Source organism: Cetorhinus maximus, chromosome 5 (assembly GCF_964194155.1).
Source record: "Cetorhinus maximus chromosome 5, sCetMax3.hap1.1, whole genome shotgun sequence".
Classification (NCBI taxonomy): Eukaryota; Metazoa; Chordata; class Chondrichthyes; order Lamniformes; family Cetorhinidae; genus Cetorhinus; species Cetorhinus maximus.
This window is the reverse complement of record NC_135883.1, coordinates 173,412,038-173,431,605: the sequence shown is the minus strand read 5'-3', so window position 1 is coordinate 173,431,605 and position 19,568 is coordinate 173,412,038. Positions and strand designations below refer to the sequence as shown.

Sequence of the window (19,568 nt, the reverse complement as noted above, 5' to 3'; positions counted from 1 at the left end):
CACTCTGAATTCTTGCTCATGGCTATCTCTACCAATTTGATTTTCCCAATCTACATGAAAATTAAGGTCACCCATGATTAATGTATTGCCTTTTTTACATGCCCTCATTATCTCCTGATTTATTCCCTGTCCTACAGTATAGCTGTTAAGGGGCCTATAGACTACTCCCACCAGTGTCGTCTTCCCCTTGTTATTTCTTACCTCCACCCATATGGATTCTACATCTTCTGATCCAAGATCATTTCTTGCTATCGTACTTATTCCATCTCATACTAACAAAGCTACCCCACCACCCTTTCCTTCCTGCCTGTCCTTTCTAAAAGTCACATACCCCTCAATATTTAGTTCCCAGCTTTGATCTCCTTGTAACCATGTCTCCGTAATGGCTATAAGATCATACCCACTAACCTCTATTTGTGCCATTAATTCATTTATTTTGTTCTGAATACTACGTGCATTTAAGTAAAGAGCCATTAATTTTGCTTATTTACCATTTTTTCCCCCTTTGACCCTATTTGCTGCTGTTTTTTTTATGTTTGTACACTCTGTGCCCACCTGTCACACCCTGGGTATCAATACCTAAATAGTTGCCCTGCAATGCTGCCATGTCATTTTCCTTTGTTAGCCTATGTATCCCCTCTCCAGAACTCTCCCCACTATTTAGTTTAAAGCCCTCTTTGCAGCCCTAGCTTTCGATTCGCCAGGACACTGGTCCCAGCATGGTTCAAGTGAACCCACCGGAACTGCTCCTTTCTACACCAGTACTGGTGCCAGTGCCCCATGAACTGAAACCCATTCCTCCCACATCAATCTTTGAGCCAGGCATTCAACTCCTTGACTTTATTTACACTATGCCAGTTTGCCTGTGGCTCAGGTAGTAATCCTGAGGTTATTACCTTGGAGGTTCTGCTTTTCAATTTAGCTCCTAAATGTTCAAATCCTTTCAGCAGAACCTTCTTTCTAGTCTTATCAATGTCATTAGTACCAACGTAGACGACGACAACTGGATCCCTCCCCTCCCATTCCAAGTTCCTCTCCAGCCCTGAGGAGATGTCCTTAACCCTGGCACCGAGCAGGCAACACAGCCTTCGGGACTCACGCTCATGGTTGCAGAGAACTGTATCTATCCCCCTAATTATACGGTGTCCTACCACTTCCACATTCCTATTTCCTCCCCCCACTTGAATGGCTCCATGTACCATGGTCAGTTCGCACATCCTCCCTGCAGTCCCCGCTCTCGTCCACACAGCTTGCAAGAACCTCGTAACTGTTGGACAATTGCAGGGGCCGAGGCTCCTCGAATGCTATCCCCTGGGCCCCCATGCCTGCTTCACCTGCAGTTCCACCCTACTGTCCCTGATCACAGACAAAATTTGAATGGCCTAATCTGAGGGGTGTGACCTCCTCCTGGAGCAAAGTGTCCAGGTATCTTTCCCCCTCTCTGATGTGGCACAATGTCTGCAGCTCGGACTCTAGTTCCTTAACTTGGATCCGAAGTTCCTCGAGCTGCAAAAACATACTACAGATGTGTTCACTCTGGATCACCTTGGTGTCCAGCAGTTCCCACATGCTGCAGCAGCAACACATCACTCGTCCTGCCATTGCTATCCTATTTTATTTAATTAATTACTCTAGTATCCCTGCTCTTTACACTTTATTGTAATTTTTTTTATACAGCAGTATTGATCATGTACTTAACAAGCTGTTTTTAACAAAAAGAGAAAAGAAAAAAAATAGACTAGAGACCTAAACACAAACTAAAGACTTTACTTTTACTTTAAAGATTAGAAATACTCACCAATACTACTCACCAATCAGCTGCCCTCCACACTCTTTAATGATCTCTCGCCTCTCTCTCTGTGCTCTTTAATGGTCTCTCACTCTTCTCTCACTGTTAATGGCCCCCGCTGCTTCTCTCGCTCTCTCACTGTTAATGGCTTTGCTCTCCTCTAGCTCTCTCGCTGTTAATGGCCCCCGCTGCTTCTCTTGCTCTCTCGCTGTTAATGGCCCCCGCTGCTTCTCTCGCTCTTTCGCTGTTAATGGCCCTGCTCTCCTCTAGCTCTCTCACTGTTAATGGACCCCGCTGCTTCTCTCGCTCTCTCACTGTTAATGGCCCTGCCCTCCTCTCGCTCTCTCACTGTTAATGGCCCTGCCCTCCTCTCGCTCTCTCACTGTTAATGGCCCTGCCCTCCTCTCGCTCTCTCACTGTTAATGGCCCTGCCCTCCTCTCGCTCTCTCACTGTTAATGGCCCTGCCCTCCTCTCGCTCTCTCACTGATAATGGCCCTGCCCTCCTCTCGCTCTCTCACTGTTAATGGCCCTGCCCTCCTCTCGCTCTCTCACTGTTAATGGCCCTGCCCTCCTCTCGCTCTCTCACTGTTAATGGCCCTGCCCTCCTCTCGCTCTCTCACTGTTAATGGCCCTGCCCTCCTCTCGCTCTCTCACTGTTAATGGCCCTGCCCTCCTCTCGCTCTCTCACTGTTAATGGCCCTGCCCTCCTCTCGCTCTCTCACTGTTAATGGCCCTGCCCTCCTCTCGCTCTCTCACTGTTAATGGCCCTGCCCTCCTCTCGCTCTCTCACTGTTAATGGCCCTGCCCTCCTCTCGCTCTCTCACTGTTAATGGCCCTGCCCTCCTCTCGCTCTCTCACTGTTAATGGCCCTGCCCTCCTCTCGCTCTCTCACTGTTAATGGCCCTGCCCTCCTCTCGCTCTCTCACTGTTAATGGCCCTGCCCTCCTCTCGCTCTCTCACTGTTAATGGCCCTGCCCTCCTCTCGCTCTCTCACTGTTAATGGCCCTGCCTTTCTCTCGCTCTCTCACTGTTAATGGCCCTGCCCTCCTCTCGCTCTCTCACTGTTAATGGCCCTGCCCTCCTCTCGCGCTCTCACTGTTAATGGCCCTGCCCTCCTCTCGCGCTCTCACTGTTAATGGCCCTGCCCTCCTCTCGCGCTCTCACTGTTAATGGCCCTGCCCTCCTCTCGCTCTTTCACTGTTAATGGCCCTGCCCTCCTCTCGCGCTCTCACTGTTAATGGCCCTGCCCTCCTCTCGCTCTCTCACTGTTAATGGCCCTGCCCTCCTCTCGCTCTCTCACTGTTAATGGCCCTGCCCTCCTCTCGCTCTCTCACTGTTAATGGCCCTGCCCTCCTCTCGCTCTCTCACTGTTAATGGCCCTGCCCTCCTCTCGCTCTCTCACTGTTAATGGCCCTGCCCTCCTCTAGCTCTCTCACTGTTAATGGCCCTGCCCTCCTCTCGCTCTTTCACTGTTAATGGCCCTGCCCTCCTCTCGCTCTCTCACTGTTAATGGCCCTGCCCTCCTCTAGCTCTCTCACTGTTAATGGCCCTGCCCTCCTCTCGCTCTTTCACTGTTAATGGCCCTGCTCTCCTCTAGGTCTCACTGTTAATGACCCCGCTGCTTCTCTCGCTCTCACTGTTAAAGGCCACGCTGCTTCTCACACTCGCTGTTAATGGCAATGCTGCTCCTCTCGCGCTCTCACTGTTAATGGCCGCATTCAATTACTTATTGATGTAGTGACTAACAATATTGTGAAGCAAATCAGTGATTGACTAGTCAGTTTATAAACTGTAATCTGTCTACACTCACCATTGATAAGCTCCTCTTTTAGTTTCTGAAGTTCTTTCCTCATTTCTTCCAAGATATCCTGTTTTAAAAGAAAAAATGCCACCAATGAGAGAAAGGAAAAATCAAGGGAAAATAAGAGCAACATATTTGCATGCAAAGCCCTCAATCGAGCTGGTACCGTACTCAACAATCCTATGACAGCAAGAGCGAACTTGACAGGAAACAATGTGAGAGACCAACTGAGTGAGAGCGCTTCAGAGTCAGAGCATGAGCTGAGCGTTGAACACACAGAAATTCAGAAGCGATGGTAATGCCATGGGGGGGGAGTAGATTGTATCTCAGTCCTTCAGAGGGAAGTTTCTAACAAAGAATTGCACAACTGGAGGCTAGAGGGCATGGAGCTTAGAGAGCTCAGCGTGGCACAACAACGCATCAAGAGAGATACCAGTAGCAAGTCCTCGAAGTAGATCTCAATTGGATAGCAGAGCCTGGAGTTAAGGAGGCACCAATGTCAGGGAAAGAGTTTAAAAAAACACCTACAGTGACGCCAGGAAGCTGTATTTTATTTATTTTTCCGGACTGGAGGAAGATTTGGAGTGCAAGTCCCCAGAAGTCGGTGTTGGGTCCCTTGTTCTCCCAGATATATTATGACGTAGACCTTGGTGCACAGGGCATAATTTCAAAATTTGCAGATGATACAAAACTTGGAAGCGTTGTGAACCGTGAAGATAGTGTAGAACTTGAAAAGGATATAAACAGATTAGTGGCATGGGCGGACAAGTGGCAGATGAAATCTAACAGAGAAGTGTGAAGTGACATTTTGGTAGGAAGAATGTGGAGATATAATATAAAATGAAGGGTACAAATCTAAAGGGGTGCAAGAGCAGAGGGACCTGAGTGCATATACGCATAAATCATTGAAGGTGGTAGGGCAGGTTGAGAGAGTGGTTAATAAAGCATCCGAAGCTTTATTAATTGGGGTATATAGTATAAAAGCAAGGAAATTATGTTAAACTTGTATAGGACACTGGTTTGGTCTCAGTGGAGTATTGCATCAAGTTCTGGGCCCCACACTATAGGAAGGATGCGAAGGTATTAGAGAGGGTGCAGAAAAGAGTCACAATAATGGTTCCAGGGGTGAGGAACTTCAGTTACCTCAATAGATTGGAGAGGTTGGGACTACTTTCCTTGAAGAGAAGGTTGAGAGGAGATTTGATAGAGGTATTCAAATCATGAGGGGTCTGGACAGAGTTGATAGGAAAAAGCTGTTCCCATTGGTGGAAGGAAGGATCGAGAATGAGAGAGCACAGATATAAGGTAATTGGCAAAAGAAGCAATGGAGACATGAGGAAAAACTTTTTCACGCAGCGAGTAGTTAGGATCTGGAGTGCAGTGCCTGAGAGTGTGGTGGAGGTAGATTCAATTGAGGCATTCAAGAAGGAATTGGATTGTTACCTGAAAAGGAAGAATATGCAGGGCTACAGGGAGGTGGTGGTGGAGTGGCACTTGGTAAATGCCTTCCAGAGAAAGCAAGCGCAAACACTTATTTCCAATAATTGTATATTGAGGAATAATGAGTCTGAAGCTAGCCTGTACCTTAAAACAAGGTTATTTCCAAGACAACTAGGTAAAGTCACAAACTCCCCTAGTTCCTCCCGGACATCCAGAACGAACTGGTTTATATACTCTTGCAATGATTCCCTTATCCTTCTCCAATTGGGGACAGCTGTGCTTTATTACCAACTTAAAGTATGCATTCTCTTGCAGCACAATTTCAACATTAACAGGCACAACAGGCTAAATAGCTTCCTTCTATGCTTAACAATTCTGTGATTTATTCATAGGATGAGTGTCAATGCTAGGCCAACGTTTGTTGCCCATCCCTTATTGCCCTTGAGGTGTTGTTGTTCTTTAACTGCTGCAGTCCATGTGGTGTAAGTACATTCATAGTGCTGTTTGGGAAGGAGTTCCAGTGACAGTGAAGGAATGGCAATATCGTACCAAGTCAGGATGGTGTGGTCTTGGGGGGAAACTTGCAGGTAACAGTCATCCCATGTGCCTGCTACCCTCATTCTCCAAGGTAGTATAGGTCACAGGTTTAGGAGGTTCTGTCGGAGGAGGCTTGGCAAGTTGCTGCAGTGCATCTTGTAGGTGGTACACACTGCTGTCACTGTGTGCTGGTGGTGGAGGGAGTGAATGTTGAAGCTGGTGGATGGGTTTCCAATTAAGTGGGCTGCTTTGTCCTGGATGGTGTCGAGCTTCTTGAGTGTTGCTGCAACTGCACTCATCCAGGAAAGTGGAGAGTCTTCTATTGTACACCTGACTTGTGACTTGTATCACAGAATCGTTTCAATGCAGGAGGCCTCAGCCCGTTACGTCTGTGCTGGCTCTCCATGGGATCAATTTACCTAGTGCCATTCCCCTGCCTTCTCCCCGTATCCCTGCACATTCTTCCTTTTCAGATAATAATCTAATTCTCTTTTGAATGTCTCAGTTGAACTTGTCACCACCACAAACTCAGGCAGTGCATTCCAGGTCCTAACCCTCGCTGCATGAAATTTTTCCTCATGTCGTTATTGCTTCTTTTGCCAATTACCTTATATTTGTGCCCTCTCATTCTCGATCCTTCCACCAATGGGAACATTTTCTCCCTATCTACTCTGTCCAGAGCCCTCATGATTTTTAATACCTCTATCCAATCTCCTCTCAACCTTCTCCAAGGAAAACAGTTCCAACTTCTCCAATCTATATACGTAACAAGTTTTCATCCCTCAAACCATTCCCATCAATCTTTTCTGCACACTCTCTAATGCCTCAGTAACATTAGCTTCATGAGACATTGATCTCAGTTGGGCCTCAAGAGTTTATTACGAGCAAGCCCCTGGCGCCAGTCACAACCGGCTGGCCATGGGATGTTGCGAGGAATGGGACTGACCAGCGAGGACATCTGCACATTACCTCCCAAAAAATTCTGAGAGGTTTTGCAAGTATGACTGACCACACAGAAACAGCAACATTAATTTCAGGATGGTAGTCAGGCTTTGGGGAGTCAGGAGATGAATCACTTGATGCAGAAGTCTCAGCCTCTGAACTGCTCTTGTAGCCACAGTATTTACGTGGTTATTCCAGTTAAGCTTCTGATTAATGATAACCCCCCAGGATGTTTATGGTAGCGGATTCAGCGATGGTAATGTCACTCAATGTCAAGGGGAAATGGTTGGATCTTAGAGATGGTCATTGCCTGGGACTGCTTAAGTATCTGAACAGTTGTGTATGGTACTGAGGACTGTGCAATCAATAACCAACACTCCCACTTCTATGATGGAGGGAAGGTCATTCATGAAGCAGCTGCAGACGGTTAGACCTAGGACACTACCCTGAGGAACTCCTGCCACGATGTTCTGGGGCAAAACTGATTGTGCTTGTTGGAGGCCAATCACCTTTTGTGCTAGGTGTGACTCCAACCAGTGGAGAGTTTCCTCCGATTCCCATCAAATTCAATTTCATTATAGCTCCTTGATGCCACAATTGGTTGATATCAAGGGCAGTCACTATCACCTCAACTATGGGATTCAGCTCTTTTGTCCATGTTTAGGTCTGGAACTGTGTTTTCCTAGCAGAACCCAAATTGAACATTGGTGAGCAGATTGTTGCTGAATAAGTGCCGCCTAATAGCACTGTCAACGATATTTTGCTGATAATTGAGAATAAATTGATGGGGCAGTAATTGGCTGGACTGAATTTGTCTGGCTCTTGGTGGACAGGACCTACCTGGGTAATTTTCCACTTTGTTGTATAGTCAGTGTTCTAACTGTACTGTAACAGTTTGGCTAGAGACATGATTAATACTGTAGCACAAGTATCCGGCACTTTAGCTGAAATGCTGTCAGGGCCCATAGCCTTTGTTCCATCCACTGTGCACAGCTGCTTCTTGATAGCATCAGTGAAGAATGTATTGAGGGTGCAGAATTCTTAAACTGCGTTCAGGAGAACTTTGTTGCCAGCACTCAGCATACCCAGCAAGAGAATGGGCGTTCTGGACTTAGTTTTAGGGAACGAAGCTGGCAGGTGGAAGCAGAATTATTGAAGAGCACTTTTTTTGGCAGTGATCGTAATTCAGTTAGATTTAATGTTATTGTGGAAAAGAACAACGATAGTCCCAGAGTAAAAGAGAAAGCTGAGATGTGCTTCAGTAAATGTGGTTTTGAAAGTCAATTAGTGGCATATCAGTGTGGGGCATTCAAGGAGGAGGTTGATGGAACATCTGAATTTTCACAGGGTGGGACTCTCAAACCTAGAATTCCTTGGAAGTTAAGGAGCACACAGGGCAGGAAAAGGCAAGAAAGGGAAGCTTATGTCAAATACTTGAGCTCAAAACTGAAGAAAGCCTACACAAACATAGAAAGTACAGGGGTGAAATTAAAAAGAAACAGCAAGGGGCAGCAAACATTGATATATGGTTGTTTATAGGCCACCAAATAGTAGTGGTCGTGTGGGGCATGGTATTATTAAGGAGATTAGAGAAGCATGTAGCATGGGTGATACAGTGATCATGGGTGACTTAAATCTGCATAAACACTGGGTAAATCTAGTGAGCACTAATGCTATGCAGGACGAGTTTGAGTATGTTAGGGATGTTTTTCTAGAGCAGTATATTGAGGAACCGACTAGAGAACAGGCTATTTTAGATTTCGTATTATGTAATGAGAAAAGGCTAATAATGATATTATAATATTTCACCTCTCTCCTAACTATACTTCGGTTCTGCCGAAGGGTCGTGAGGACTCGAAACGTCAACTGATTTCTTCTCCACCGATGCTGCCAGACCTGCTGAGTTTTTCCAGGTAATTCTGTTTTTGTTTTGGATTTCCAGCATCCGCAGTAGCTTTTAGCTTTTTGTTTCTAATAATGATCTTGTTGTATAAGAACTTTTAGGGGTGAGTGACCATAATATGATAGAACTTTACGTTATGTTTGAAAGTGAGGTAGTTCAATCTGAAGCCAGGGTGTTTGTTAAATTTGAATAAAGGAAATTTTGAAGGTATGAGGGCAAATTGGCTGAGGTGGATTGGGACAATACATCAAAAGGTATGACGGTACAGAGGCAATGGATAGTGTTTAAAGAATTATTACAGTTTACAGCAACTATATATTCCTCAAGGCACAAAAACCCAAAAGGAAAAGTGAGTCAACCGTGGCTAACAAAGGAAGTTAAGAACTGTATAAGATTAAAAGAAAAGGCTTCTCCAGGTATGTAAAAAGAAACATTTGGCTGAGACAAATGTGGGCCCAATACAGGAAGAATCAGGAGAATTTATAATGGGGAATAGAGAAATGGCAGAGAAGCTAAATGATTACTTTGCGTCTGTCTTCACTGAGGAAGATACAAGAAATCTCACTGAATTAGAGATCCAACGGACTAGGGAGAATGAGGAACTAAAGGAAATTAATATGGGTAAGATAGCTGTATTGGAGAAATTAATGGGACTGAAGGTCGTTAAGTCCCTGGGGCCTGATATTCTGCATCCCAGAGGTAGCTATGGAGACAGTGGATACATTGGTGATCATCTTCCAAAATTCTATAGATCCTGGAACAGCTCCTGCAGATTGGAAGGTTGCAAATGTCACCCTACTTTTAAGAAGGGAGGGAGAGATAAAATAGGGAACTACAGACCTGTTAGCCTTACTTCAGTAGTAGGGAAAGTGCTAAAATCTATTATAAAAGATGTGATAAATCAACACTTGGATAATAATGATCTGATTGGGCATAGTCAACATGGATTTATAAATGGCAAATCATGTTCGACAAACCTGTTGGAAGTTTTTTTGAGGATGTTACTAACAGAATTGATAGATGGGAGTCAGTGGATGTAATGTACTTAGATTTTCAGAAGGCTTTCGATTAACATTAAAGCACACGGGATAGGAAGTAATATAGTAGCATGGATTAAGGATTGGTTAACAGGCAGAAAACAGAGCAGGAATAAATGGGTCATTCTTGCGTTGGCAGGCTGTGACTAGTGGGATATTGCAAGGATCAGTACTTGGGACCCAGCTATTCACAATATATATCAAAGATTTGGATGTGGGAACCAAATGTAAAATTTCCAAGTTCGCAGATGACACAAAGCTGGTGGGAATGTGTCTTGTGAGGAAGACGCAAAGCAACTTCAAGGGGATTTGGACAGACTTAGTGAGTGAGCAAGAACATGGCAGTTGGGATATAAAGGGGAAAATGTAAAGTTACCCACTTTGGTAGGAGGAACAGATGTGCAGGATATTTCATAAATAGGGAGTGTGTCGATGTACAGAGACCTGGATGTCCTCGTCAATAAGTCACTGAAGGCAAACATGCAGGTGTAACAAGCAATTAGGAAGGCTAATGGTATGTTAGCCTTTATCGCAAGAGGATTTGAGTACAGGAGTAGTCCAAACCCTTCCAAACCCATGACCACAACCATCTAGAAGGACAAGGGCAGCAGGTAGATGGGAACACCACCACCTGAAAGTTCCCCTCCAAGTCACTCACCACTACTGACTTGGAAATACATCACCGTTCCTTCACTGTTGCTGGGTCAAAATCCTGCAATTCCATCCCTAACAGCACCGTGGGTGTAACTACACCACATGGACTGCAGCGGTTCAAGAAGGCAGCTCACCACCACCATCTCAAGGGGAACTAGGGATGGGCAATAAATGCTGGCCTAGCCAGCGAAGCCTACATTCCGTGAATGAATAAAAAAGGCCTTGCTTCAATTGTAGAGAACCCTATTCAGGCTGGAGTATGGTGTGCAGTTTTGGTCCCCTTACCTTAGGAAGAATATTGCTGCTATAGAGGGAGTGCAACGAAGGTTCACCAGGCTTGTTCCTGGGATGGCGGAACTGTTCTATGATGAGAGATTAGGGAAACTGGGCCTGTGTTCTCTAGTTTCGGAGCATTAGAGGTAATCTCACTGGAACCTACAAAATACTTGAAGGGATAGACAGGGTAGATATGCAGGTAAGCTGTTTCCCTTGGTTGGGGAGTCTTCAAAGTAAGGGAGAATACTTGGCCACTTGGGACCTTGTTGAGGTAAAGTTTATCAGAGGGTGGTGAATCTTTGGAATTCTCTACCCCAGAGGGCTGTGGAAGCTCAGTCATTTAATATGTTTAAAGCAGAGAGTGACAGATTTCTAAATACCAAAGACATAAGGGATATGGGGAGAGTATGGGCAAAAGGCATTGGAGGGGATGATCAGCCATGATCATATTGGATGTTGGAGCAGGCTCATTGGGCTGAATGGCTTACCCCTGCTCCTATTTTCCGAAAAAGGAAATTAGGAAAGCAAAGAGAATATTTCAAAGAAATACTGGCAAGTCAAATAAGGGAAAACACAAAGATATTTTATCTATGCATAAAGGGCAAGAGGATAACTAAGGAAAGAGTTGGGCTTATTAGAGAGCAAGAAGGTAACCTGTGTGGACATGGTTCATAATGAATACTTTGCATCTGTCTTCATAAAAGAGGGGGATGAATCAGGCATTGTAATTAAGGAGAAGTGTGAAATACTAGTTAGATCATAAGACCACAAGACATAGGAGCAGTAGGCCATTCGGCCCATTGAGTCTGCTCTGCCATTCAATGAAATCATGGCTGATCTGATAATCCTCAACTCCACTTTTCTGCCTTTTCTCCAGAACCCTTGATTCCCGTACCGATTAAAAATCTGTCTATCTCAGCCTTGAATATACGTAACTCAGGCCTCTACGGTAAACAATTCCAGATTCACTACCCATGAAGAAATTCCTCCTCATCTCTGTTTTAAGTGTGCACCCCCTTACTCTGTGATTGTGCCCTCTGGTCCGAGACTCTCCCACAAGGGGAAATAACCTCTCAGCATCTATCCTGTCCACCCCCCTAAGAATCTTACATGTTTCAATAAGGTCGCCTTCATTCTTCTAAACTCCAACGAGTACAGGCCCAACCAAGTCAACCTTTCCTCATAAGAAAATTCCTCCAACCCCAGGATCAACCTAGTCCTTCTCTGGACTGCTCCAATGCCAGTATATCATGGGGGAGGCAGTGGCATAGTGGTATTGTCACTAGACTGGTAATCTAGAAACCCAGGGGTTAACGTTCTGGGGACCTGGGTTCGAATCCCACTATGGCAGATGGTGGAATTTGAATTCAATAAAAATAGTCTAATGATGACGATGAAACCATTGTTGATTGTCATAAAAACCCGTCTGGTTCACTAATGTCCTTTAAGGAAGTAAACCTGCCATCCTTACCTGGTCTGGCCAACATGTGACTCCAGACCCACAGCAATGTGGTTGACTCTTAAATGCCCTCTGAACAAGGGCAATTGGCGATGGGCAATAAATGCTGGCCGAGCCAGTGATGCCCAAATATTAAAAAAAAACTTTCCTTACATAAGGGGACCAAAACTGTTCACAGTATTCTAGGTGTGGTCTAACTAGTGCCTTGTATAGTTTTAGCAAGACTTCCTTATTTTTATATACCATCCCATTTGCCTTACCTATACCTGCTGAACTTGTATGCTAGCTTTTTGGGATTCATGCACAAGGACCCCCAAATTTCTGTGTGCATTTTTTTTATTCATTCATGGGATGTGAGCATCGCTGGCTAGGCCAGCATTTATTGCCCATCCCTAATTCCACAGGTTTATCACTCTGAGTGAAGAAGTTTCTCCTTAACGCAGTCCTAAATGGCCTACCCCGTAAGCAGAGACTGTGACACCCCTTGTTCTAGATCCCCAGCCAGAGGAAACATCATCTCTGCATCCAGTCTGTCCATCCCTGTCAGAACTTTTATGTGTTTCAATGAGCTCCCCTCTCATTTTTCTAAACTCCAGTGAACACAGGCCTAGTCAGCCCAATCTCTCCTCATACGACAATCCTACCATCCCAGGAATTGGTCTGGTGAGCCTTCGCTGCACTATGTCCTCTATGGCAAGTATATCCTTTCTTAGGTAAGGAGATCAAAACTGCAAGCAGTACCCCAGGTTGGTCTCACCAAGGCCCTGTACAGCTGCAGTAAGACATCCTGGCTCCTGTACTCATGTCCTCTCACAATAGAGACCAACATACCATTTGTCACCTTAACTGCTTGCTGCACCTGCATGCTTGCTTTCAGTGATTGGTGTACAAGGACACCCAGGTCCCTTTATACATCAACATTTCCCAATCTATCACCGTTTAAATAATACTCTGCCATTCTGTTTTTCCTACCGAAGTGAATAACTTCGCATCTATCCACATTATACTGCATCGGCCATGTATTTGCCCACTCACTCAACCGGTCTTAATTGCCTTGAAACCTCTTAATACCATATTCACCTCTCACATTTCCACCAAGATTCATGTCGGTTCCCTCATCCAAATCATTGATATACATTGTGAATAGCTGGTACCCAAGCACTGATCCTGTGGTACCCCACTAGTCACCACCTGCCACTCTGAAAAAGACCCGTTCATTCCTACTCTGTTTCCTGTCTGTTAACTAATTCTCAATGCATTTAAACATACTTACATCAGATGCAGCTTTCTTCAGTCTTTCTCCATTTAAATAATATTCAACTCCTCTATTCTTCCTGCCAAAGTGCATAACCTTACATTTTCCAACATTATATTCCATCTGCCACATTTCTGCCCACTCACTTAACCTGTCCATATCCCTCCGTAGACTCATGTCACCCTTACCACTTGCTTTCCCACCTATTTTTGTGTCATCCGCAAACTTGGCGATAGTACATTCACTTCCCTCATCCAAATAATTGTGGCCCCAGCACTGATCCTTGTTGCACTCCCCTGGTTACAGGTTGCCGTCCTGAAAATGCGCCCCCTATCCCAACTCTGTCTTCTAATAGTCATTCCTCGATCCATGCTAATATACTACCCCAACACCATGGGCTCTTATCTTATTAAGCAGCCTTATATTTTTTTTATTCATTCATGGGATGTGGGCTTCGCTGGCTGGGCCAACATTTATTACCCATCCCTAATTGCCCTTGAGAAGGTGGTGGTGAGCTACCTTCTTGAACCTCTGCAGTGCATGTGGTGTAGGTACACCCACAGTGCTGTTAGGAGGGGAGTTCCAGGGTTTTGACTCAATGACAGTGAAGGAACGGTGATAAATTTCTAAGTCAGGAGGGTGAGTTACCTGGAGGGCAACCTCCAGGTGGTTGTGTTTCCACCTATCTGCAGCCCTTGTCCTTCTAGATGGTAGTGGTCGTGGATTTGGAAGTTGCTGTCTAAGGAGCCTTGTTGAATTCCTGCAATGCATCTTGTAGATGGTTCACACTGCTGCTATTGTGTGTCAGTGGTGGAGGGACTAAATGTTTGTGGATGTGGTGCCAATCAAGTGGGCTGCTTTGTCCTGGATGGTGTCAAGCTTCTTGAAGTGTTGTGGGAGCTGCACTCATCCAGGCAAGTGGGGAGTATTCCATCACACTCCCGACTTGTGCCTTGTAGATGGTGGACAGGCTTTGGGGAGCCAGGAGGTGAGTTACTCGCACGATTCCTAGCTTCTGACCTGCTCTTGTAGCCACAGTATTTATATGGCTAGTTCAGTTCAGATTCTAGTCAATGGCAACACCCAGGATGTTGATAGTGGGGGATACAGTGATGGTAATGCCATTGAACATCAAGGGGCGATGGTTGGATTCTCTATTGTTGGAGATGGTCACTGCCTGACACTTGTGCGGCTCGAACGTTACTTGCCACTTGTCAGCCCAAGTCTGGATATTGTCCAGGTCTTGCTGCATTTGGACATGGGCTGCTTCAGTATTTGAGGAGTCATGAATGGTGCTGAACTTTGTGCAAATCATCAGCGAACATCCCCACTTCTGACCTTACGATGGAAGGAAGGTCATTGATGAAGCAGCTGAAGATAGTTGGGCCGAGGACACTACCCTGAGGAACTCCTGCAGTGATGTCCTGGAGCTGTGATGACTGACCTTCAACAACCACAACAGTCTTCCTTTGTGCTTTGCTCCAACCAGCGGAGAGTTTTCCCTCTGATTCCCATTGACTCCAGTTTTGCTGGGGCTCCTTGATGCCACACTCGGTCAAATGCTGTCGTGATGTCAAAGGCAGTCACTCTCACCTCACCTCGGGAGTTCAGCTCTTTTGTCCATGTTTGAACTAAGGCTGTAATGAGGTCAGGAGCTGAGTGGCCCTGGCGCAAACTGGGCATCAGTGAGCAAGTTATTGCTGAGCAAGTGCTGCTTGATAGCATTGTTGATGACCCCTTCCATTACTTTACTGATGATCGAGAGCAGACTGGTGGGGCTGTATTTGGCCGGGTTGGATTTGTCCTGTTTTTTGTGTGCAGGACATACCTGGGCAATTTCCCCATAGCCGGGTAGATGCCAGTGTTCAAGCTGTACTGGAACAGCTTGGCTAGGGGCGCAGCACGTTCTGGAGCACAACTCTTCAGTACCATTGCTGGAAGATTGTCAGGGCCCACAGCCTTTGAAGTATCCAATGCCTTAGGTTGTTTCTTGATATCACGTGGAGTGAATCCAATTGGCTAAAGACTGGCATCTGTGATGCTGGGGACATCCAGAGCAGGCTGAGATGGATCATCCACTCGGCACTTCTGGCTGAAGATTGTTGCGAATGCCTTATGTTCTGCACTGCTGTGCTGGGTTCCGCCATCATTGAGGAATGGGATATTTGTGGAACCTCCTCCTCCAGTGAGTTGTTTAATTGTCCACCACCATTCACAACTGGATGTGACAGGACTGCAGAGCTTAGTTCTGATCTGTTGGTTGTGGGATCGCTTAGCTCTGTCTATCACCTGCTGTGTATGCTGTTTGGCACGCAAGTTGTCCTGTGTTATAGCTTCACCAGGTTGACACCTCATTTTTAGGTATGCCTAGTGCTGCTCCTGGCATGCTCTCCCTCACTCTTCATTGAGCCAGGGTTGATCCCCTGGCTTGATGGTAATGGCAGAGTGTTGGATATGCCAGGCCATGTGGTTACAGATTGTGTTCGAGTACAATACCGCTGCTACTGATGGCCCCCATCACCTGATGGATGCCCAGTTTTGAGCTGCTAGATCTGTTCGAAATCCATCCCATTTAGCATGGTAGTAGTGCCACACAACACAATGGAGGGTATCCTCAATGTGAAGGTGGGACTTCGTCTCCATGATGACTGTGCGGTGGTCACTGCTACTGATACTGCTATGGAAAGATGTATCTGCAACAGGCAGATTGGTGAGGATGAGGTCAAGTATGTTTTTCCTTCTTGTTGGTTCCCTCACCACCTGCCGCAGACCCAGTCTAGCAGCTATGTCATTTAGGACTCGGCCAGCTCAGTCAGCAGCAGTGCTACTGAGCCACTCTTGGTGATGGACATTGAAGTCCCCCACCCAGAGTACATTCTGTGCCCTTGCCACCCTCAGTGCTTCCTCCAAGTGATGTTCAACATGGAGGAGCACTGATTCATCAGCTGAGGGAGGGCAGTACATGATAATCAGCAGGAGGTTTCCTTGCCCATGTTTGACGTAATGCCATGCGACTTCATGGGGTCCATAGTCGATGTTGAGGACTCCCAGGGCAACTCCCGCCTGACTGTATACCACTGTGCCACCTCTGCTAGGCCTGAACTGCCGGTGGGGCAGGAAATACCCAGGGATGGTGATGGTGGTGTCTGGGACATTATCTGTAAGGTATGATTCCGTGAGGATGACTATGTCAGGCTGTCACCTGACTAGTCTGTAAAACAGCTCTCCCAATTTTGGCACTAGCCCCCAGATGTTAGTAAGGACGACTTTGCAGGGTCGACAGGGCTAAGATTGCTGTTGTCGTTTCCGGTGCCTAGGTCAATGCCAGGTGGTCTGTCTGGTTTCATTTCTTTTTTGTTACAAGTGAGTGGCTTGCTATGCCACTTCAGAGGGCATTTAAGAGTCAACCACATTGCTGTGGGTCTGGAGTCACATGTAGGCCAGGCCAGGTAAGGACAGCAGATTTCCTTCCCTAAAGGACATTAGTGAACCAGTTGGGTTTTTACAACAATCGACAATGGTCATTGTTAGACTTTTAATTCCAGATTTTTATTGAATTCAAATTCCACCATCTGCGGTGGCGAGATTCGAACCCGGGTCCCCAGAGCATTACCCTGGGTCTCTGGATTACTGGTCCTTTATTGCCCTCGAGAAGGTGATGGTGAACTGCCTTCTTGAACTCACAGTGCTGTTAGGCTGGAACTCCCTTCCTAACAGCACTATGGGTGTGCCTACACCAAATGAACTGCAGCGGTTCAAGAAGGCAGCTCACCGCTACCTTCACAAAGACAATTAGGGATGGGCAATAAAGGCTGGCCTAGCCAACGAAGCCCACATCCTGTGAAAGAATCAAAAAAATATCTATCCTGCTTGTTACCTCCTCAAAGAATTCTAAAAGATTTGTCAGGCATGATTTCCCCTTCATGAAGCCATGTTGACTCTGCGTGATTAGATTATGCATTTCCTAATGCTCTGCTATTACATTTTCCCAATGACAGATGTTAAGCTAACTGGCCTATTTGTCTCCCTCCCTTTTTGAATAAGGGAGTTATATTGGCAGTTTTCCAATCCTCTGGGACTTTTCCAGAGTCTAAGGACTCGTGAAGATTACTACCACTGCATCCACTATCTCTGTAGCCACTTCCTTTAATATCCTAAGATGCAACACATCAGGTCCAGGTGACTTATCGGCCTTTAGCCCCATTAGTTTCCCTAGTACTTTTTCTCTAGTGATGGTTATTGTATTTATTTCCTCCCCCACTTTTGCCCCATGATTATTTAGTATTTTTGCTATGCTATTGGTGTCTTCTACCATGATGACTGATGCAAAGTACTTATTCAATTCTTCTGCCATTTCCTGGTTCCCATTATTATTTCCCCAGCCTCATTCTCTAAGGGGCCTATATTGGCTTGGCCTCTCTTCCTTGTTATATATTTAAATAAGCTCTTACTGTCCGTTTTTATATTACTTGTAAGTTTACCCTCAAAGTTCATTTTCTCCCTCTATTATTTTTTTGGTCGTCTTCTGTTGGTTTTTAAACCTTTCCCAATCCTTTGGCTTACCACTAATCTTTGCCACATTGCATGTTTTTTCTTTCACTTTGATACTATCCTTAACTTCCTTGGTTAACCATGGTTGGTTTATCCCGTTCCTACAATCCTTCTTCCTCACTGGGATATATCTTTGTTGAGTCATGAACTATTTTCTTAAACATCTGCCATTGTTCATCATATGGATTCCACATCTTTCGATCCAAGATCATTTCTTGCTATCGTATTTATTCCACCTCGTACCAACAAAACCACCCTGCCGCCCTTTCCTTCCTGCCTGTCCTTTAGAAAAGTCACATACCCCTGAACATTTAGTTCCCAGCTTTGATCTCCTTGTAACCATGTCTCCGTAATGGTTATAAAATCATACCCAATAATCTCAATTTGTGCCATTAATTCATTTATTTTGTTCCGAATATTACGTGCATTTAAGTATTTAAGCATTTATGGGATAAACATAGTTAGGGAGAAAATATTCTGAGTTTAGTATCATTGTTAAGTGGATAAATTACTAGGCCTGGATGAAATGTATCCAAGTCTTTTAAGAGAAGCAAGGGAGATGATAGTAGAGGCTCTGACAATTATTTCCAACACTCTCTGGCTACAGGGGGCATGCCACAGGACTGTTAATGTTATGCCATTGTTTTAAAAAGGAGAACAGGGTCGATTGAGTAGTTATAGGCGAGTCAGCCTAACCTCAATTGTGGGCAAATTAATATATAAAATTCTGGGAACTGTATTAATCAACCTTTACAAAAGTACGGCTTAATTAAGGAAAGACAGCAAGGATTTGTTAAGGGAAGGTAGCATCAGACTAACTTGATTGAATTTTTTGAGGTGGTAACAAGGATGGTCAATGAGGGTAGTATGCTTAATAAATTTTAGCAGTGTTTTTGACAAGTCCTCATGTGGCAGGCTGGTCAGAAAAATCCAAAATTGACACAGTGGCAGGAAGGAAGGAGTGTTTTTGTGAATGGAAGGCTGTTTCCAGTGTTTTATATGTTCTACAGTGTTCTACAGATTTAATACTAACTTCCTGATCTCTTGTGCTATATATATATATCAATGATTTAGACTTAAATGTTGGTACATGATTAAAAAGTTTGCAGATGATACAAAAATTGGCCATGTGCTTAATAGCGAAGCATAGAACATTAATGGATTGATAATGTGGGCAGAGAAGTGGCAAATGGAATTCAATCTGGAGAAGTGTGAATGTATTTGGGGAGGGCTAACAAGGCACGGAATACAATACAAATGGCAAGATACTGAAGTGTAGAGGAGCAGAAGAACCTTGGAGTGCATTCCACAGATTTTTGAAGGTGGCAGGATATGGAGATAAGATAATTAAGAAGGCATACAGGATACTTTCCTTTATTAGCCACGGCATAGAACAGAAGAGCGGGGAGGTTAGACTGGAACTGTATGAAATAGTCAGCTAGAGTATTCTGTTACTGCATCACAGAAATACGCAATTGCATGGGAGAGGTTAGAGGAGATTTATGAGAATGTTGCTAGGACTGGAGCATTTTAGCTTTGAGGAAAGATTGGACAGGCTGGGGTTGTTTTCTTTGGAATGAAAAAGGTTGAGTGGAGACATAATTGAGGAGCATAATATTATGAAGGTTCTAGATAATGGATAGAAATCACCTGTTTCCATTAGCAGTGAGGTCAAAAATCAGATTTAAGTTAATTGGTAGAAGAATTAGTGAACTGAGGAGAACTTTTTTCACCCAGAGTGTGATGGGGGTCTGTAACTCACTGCCTGAAAGGGTGAGAGGTAGAAGCCCTCATTGCATTTAAAAAGCAATTGAATATGCATTTGAAGTGGCATAACCTACAATGTTACAGGCCAAGAACTGCAAAGTGGAATTAGGCTGGACAGCTTTTTTCTAGCTAGCACCGACATGATGGGCCAAATGA

General features: G+C 45.0%; 1 protein-coding gene across 1 annotated transcript in view; it reads right to left on the bottom strand.

Annotated features, from left to right (window-relative positions):
- enah (ENAH actin regulator) overlaps positions 1–19,568 on the bottom strand; it is a 519,571-nt gene that overhangs the window by 19,584 nt on the left and 480,419 nt on the right. The window contains exon 14 of the mRNA XM_078542818.1: positions 3,601–3,658. Within this exon, the coding sequence (XP_078398944.1) occupies positions 3,601–3,658 (58 nt within the window). The remainder of the gene's footprint in view (positions 1–3,600; positions 3,659–19,568) is intronic.